Source organism: Nicrophorus vespilloides, unplaced genomic scaffold (genome assembly GCF_001412225.1).
Source record: "Nicrophorus vespilloides isolate i.1.1-1 unplaced genomic scaffold, Nicve_v1.0, whole genome shotgun sequence".
In the NCBI taxonomy this organism is placed as follows: Eukaryota; Metazoa; Arthropoda; class Insecta; order Coleoptera; family Silphidae; genus Nicrophorus; species Nicrophorus vespilloides.
Window position 1 is genome coordinate 16114 of NW_017099832.1, and position 4856 is coordinate 20969.

At 40.9% G+C, this 4856-nt stretch overlaps 1 protein-coding gene across 1 annotated transcript in view; it reads left to right on the forward strand.

The window, feature by feature from the left end:
• Positions 1-3802, forward strand: part of LOC108565730 (peroxisomal hydratase-dehydrogenase-epimerase-like) — a 5085-nt gene extending 1283 nt beyond the window's left edge. The window contains exons 5-8 of the mRNA XM_017925319.1: positions 482-581; positions 2884-3118; positions 3169-3275; positions 3332-3802. Coding sequence (XP_017780808.1) covers positions 482-581; positions 2884-3118; positions 3169-3275; positions 3332-3802 — 913 coding nt within the window. The remainder of the gene's footprint in view (positions 1-481; positions 582-2883; positions 3119-3168; positions 3276-3331) is intronic.
• Positions 3803-4856: the final 1054 nt, after the last annotated feature.

The window sequence follows — 4856 nt, forward strand, 5'->3', positions numbered from 1 at the left end:
TCAAGTAGGACCATGTTCTTCGTTGGACCCTCTTACTAAGACTAAATTATATAATACAAAAATGTGTTCATTTTAAAAAGGGCTGCGTGGGAGAAAAAGGTTTGTCCTTGTGGAAAACACAAGCGTTTATATAATACAAAAATGTGTTCATTTCAAAAAGAGGTTTGAAATAGTAAAAGACACAACCGTTTCTTTATCTAAGTTATATGATCCTGCCCAAATATTTAGGGGCGAAAGAAGGCTGTTAAGTGGTGATGCAAAAGACGCAACTGTACGATTTAATATGTAACCGTCGTTTGGAATATTCCACAAGTTATTCTAAATAATCACGTACAAGTATCCGTTTGTATATTTGATGGATACGTTAANNNNACGACAGTATGACGCTTTTAAATACTCTGAAAAGAGATATAAACTACATAGATTACAAAATTAAAGTTTCTTTGGTAAATACGCATTTGCTGTTTGTGTTCTTTTCTAGATCCGAGCATGCCGCGAAAGCCCTGATCGACATAATCAAGAAGGCGCCGAGCGGAAGCAGCTGGCTGGTGGACAGCTCGAAGCCGCCGACGGAGATCAAAGTGTTCTTATAAGAAACGCACGCACGCATCAGTTAGAAGAGCAGGGCAGAGCGGATCGCATATATCAATCAATCAATCAATATTCTTGTATTCATTTCATATTCACGATTAATTTTAACCGATAAGTTTGCATAATGGACAGGTCGGAGAGTGCGAAGTTTTAATCCATTCGAGAGCAATAGGAGCACAATCAACCCTCCTCCTCCTTCTCCCTTTACCCGAAAAACACGTATTCCACGGTTGTGTAATCAGAAATAAAGATGATGATGATGATAGGCAGAGAACGTGAAGACAAGACATAGTCGTATTTAAAATTAAGGTGTTTAACGCTTATACAAGTTGCTTTAATGATCACATTATATATATATATATACAAGAACAAAACCAAAAATTTTAATGGAGTGTACTTAAACTGAGGATAGATTTTTATTATTTATTATTGAATTTCAATTAAATTGTATTTTTTCTATTTTTATTATCCTATAATGAATAATAAATATATAAGCTTTGTATATTTGCAGTTATTTTTTATTCTTCTTTTCTTTTACCTGAACGCAATACAATAATCATTATATAAAATGACTAAATGTGTTTTCAGTTTTGAAAATGATGTAGTCAAAGATTTAATGATTGGTTGGAGAATGAGTAAATTTACAGACGTTTATTTGATAACTCGATAATCTGCTTTTGGTTTCCAATGTACACATAAAATTCGTCCAGTTTCATGGAGAATGATCATAATTACAAATACTGCGCCTCGAGGACGGAGTTCTTCTCCCACGGAGAGAGTCTGACACTGAACAATCTGGAGCCTTCACACACCCAGACCGTTCCCGTGTCCGCAAACCTGATGAGATGAAGCGCCGCGGATCCGACTACATCGGCCGTCTGGTTCTTAGAATTCTTGATGTACTCCGCCAATTCGCCGCTCAGCTGATCGGTCATTCCCTGATTCTTGACGTTCTTGAAGAAATTGGTGCTGGTGATTCCGGTGCAGAGTGTGACCACCCGAATTCCTGACCTCTTGTAGTGAGACGCTGCTCCGAAGCTCCTGGAGAAACCGATGATGCCGTGGTAGGAGCAGCTCAAAGTGGGCGCAGACGGCATTGGAACCAGCCCTCCGATACCCGCCAAATTGATGACGATGCCACCTTTCCCGATTCCCTCTCTACCCACGTACCGATAGGAAAGCAACGTCGTTCGTATGGTGCCCACCTGAAGAGGAGATATACCAAAAGTTTAATACCTGATTTGCGTTCAAATTGTAAAGCCTCTTACGGTGTTCGTGACCAATTCAGATTCCCACTTCTTTCCATCGCAAATCGCCGCAGAGTTTATGACAATGTCGATGTTATCGTACGCCTCCTTGACAACTTTAAACGTTTCTATGCAAAGAAATCAATCTGTACGTAGAGAAAGGTATGAGGGTGAAACGCAACGTGCGAACCTTCTAGCTGCACCATGCAATTGGAATTGCTGTTGATGAACATCGCCCTGTTCTTCCCGTACGCATTGTTCAAGCAGGTGACGGCCTCCTTCCCGTTGCACGTCTGCAGACCCGTGATGGCAACCGCTTTCGCCCCGCACCTCAACAGATGATTGGCAATGGAGAATCCTATTCCTTCCGCTCCACCGGTGATCAAAGCCACCTTGCATCCCGGCTGCATGATCGGTTGCAAATTCGGACTTTCGCACAGATACAACTTGTATTAATTCAAAAACTTTGGCAAAAACTACACCACCAAGTTCTCACCATTTGTCGCCACTCTTCTTGCAGTTGCGCGCCGTGCCACGAAAATCCCTTCGAAACGTCCCATGGCAGCAGAAAATTCTGCAACAACAACAACAACATCATAAAATGGTACAGCTCGAAGCGTTCAGCTCATGGAAGGATACATACTTACGGCGCAGGAATTTCGTTGATATCCGAAACATGTTTGACTCACAGGTAATTTTTAACGGAACGGCACTTTCAGAAAAGATTCATGACGTTTCACCACAATTGTCGTTTGGCAGGTGATTCCTGCGATCCGCAATACGAGCGGCGGATGCGCCGGTTCCTTGGAAACGACGAATCCGGGGTGGGCGCAAACCGCTCACGAAAATGAACGCGAAGACGTCAGTTTTTTTGGAAGCAAAGTCAAAATTCCCGGTGTAACATGTTCCAAATCTGCAGATGCGCTATCCGCCGTTCGATCTTCAGAGGTCACAACCTCCTACACAGCAGAAACGTAAGCAACATTACATAGTTTTAATTTACGTTTTATTAACTAAAATATTAAAATATGATTACGTTTCATAGTATTCATTGGATTGTGATCCGTTCGTGGATAAGGTGGCCATGGTAACTGGAGGTGGCGGCGGGATTGGTCTGGAGATATGCAAGAGGTTGTTGAACGAAGGCTGCAGGGCCGTATCCATCGCTGATAAAGACGTGTGCAGAGGTGAGAGCGCGCTGAAGGAGATTGCGGAGATGTTCGGCAACGATAGGGCCATCTTCATAGAGTGCGACGTGACCAAGTCGGAGATGTTGGATTGTAAAGGTGAATGCTACATCGTCGGATCCGTTTAATCTCCGTTGCTTTAGGGGCCTTCAAGAACACGATACGCGCCTACGAAGGAGTGGACTTTGTGGTTAACAACGCCGGCATTCTGAACGACAGGAAATGGCAGTGCGAAATTGCAACTAACATTGTATATAACACATCATAATTGTAATGCTAACTAAATTCTAATCGATTTCCTCAAAGAACGGTTACGTGGTGGGCAGTCTGCTGGCTCTGCAGTACATGGCATGCAGCTGCAAAGGATGCGGTGGATATTTGATCAACGTTATATCGACGGACGCGATCGAGCCGAAGCCTGGATGTCCCATATACTCGATGACGCAGGCCGGAATCCTTGGTTTGACGAGGGCGTTGATCAACGGACGACACTACCAGAGGACCGGCGTCAAAGTGATCGGTCTGTGCACCGGGTTGACGGAGACGCAGCTGCTCGAAGACGCCGCCTGCGGCACCCTCAACGAGAAGTTCGCCGACGAGCTGCAGGATGATCTGGAAGAGGGCTGGATTCAGCCGCCAGCCGCCGTCGCCGAAGCCCTCATCCAAACCATCTGCAAGAAGAAAGCCGCAATTTACGTCGTCGACAACGGGCACAATCCGTTCGAAGTCAAATTTCCGACAATGGAAAAAATGGCGAATTGCGACTCAAAATGTTGAATGTGTGCAGTAAAATAAAATCAAATTAAAACAATTATTCACTTTTATCTTCGGAAAACTGGAAGTAAGGAAGGGAATCTTAATAAATGAAATATTTCTGCAAAAAACCTCAATCTAATTCACAACGCAGAATAGACTCAAATAGTCAAGAAAAGTTCATAAACATTTTACCTGCTTACAATTGAAATTGTGTGCAGTTAAATAAAATCAAATTAAAACAATTATTCACTTTTTATCTTCGGCAAACTGGAAGTGAGGAAGGTGATGGAAGGGAATCTTAATAAATTAAATATTTCTGCTAAAACTTCAATCTATTTCACGACGCAGAATAGACTCAAATAGTCAAGAAAAGTTCATAAACATTTTACCTGCTTACAATTGAAATTGTGTGCAGTTAAATAAAATTAAATCAAAACAATTATTCACTTTTTATCTTCAGCAAACTAGAAGTAAGGAAGGTGATGGAAGGGAATCTTAATAAATGAAATATTTCTGCAAAAAACCTCAATCTATTTCACGACGCAGAATAGACTCAAATAGTCAAGAAAAGTTCATAAACATTTTACCTGCTTACAATTGAAATTGTGTGCAGTAAAATAAAATCAAATTAAAACAATTATTCGCTTTTTATCTTCAGCAAACTGGAAGTAAGGAAGGCGATGGAAGGGAATCTTAATAAATTAAATATTTCTGCAAAAAAAACTCAATCTATTTCACGACGCAGAATAGACTCAAATAGTCAAGAAAAGTTCATAAACATTTTACCTGCTTACAATTAAAATTGTGTGCAGTAAAATAAAATCAAATTAAAACAATTATTCGCTTTTTATCTTCGGCAAACTGGAGGTAAGGAAGGTGATGGAAGGGAATCTTAATAAATGAAATATTTTTGCTAAAAACCTAATCTATTTCACGACGCAGAATAGACTCAAATAGTCAAGAAAAGTTCATAAACATTTTACCTGCTTACAATTGAAATTGTGTGCAGTTAAATTAAAACAATTATTCGCTTTTTATCTTCGGAAAACTGGAAGTGAGGAAGGTGATGGAAGGG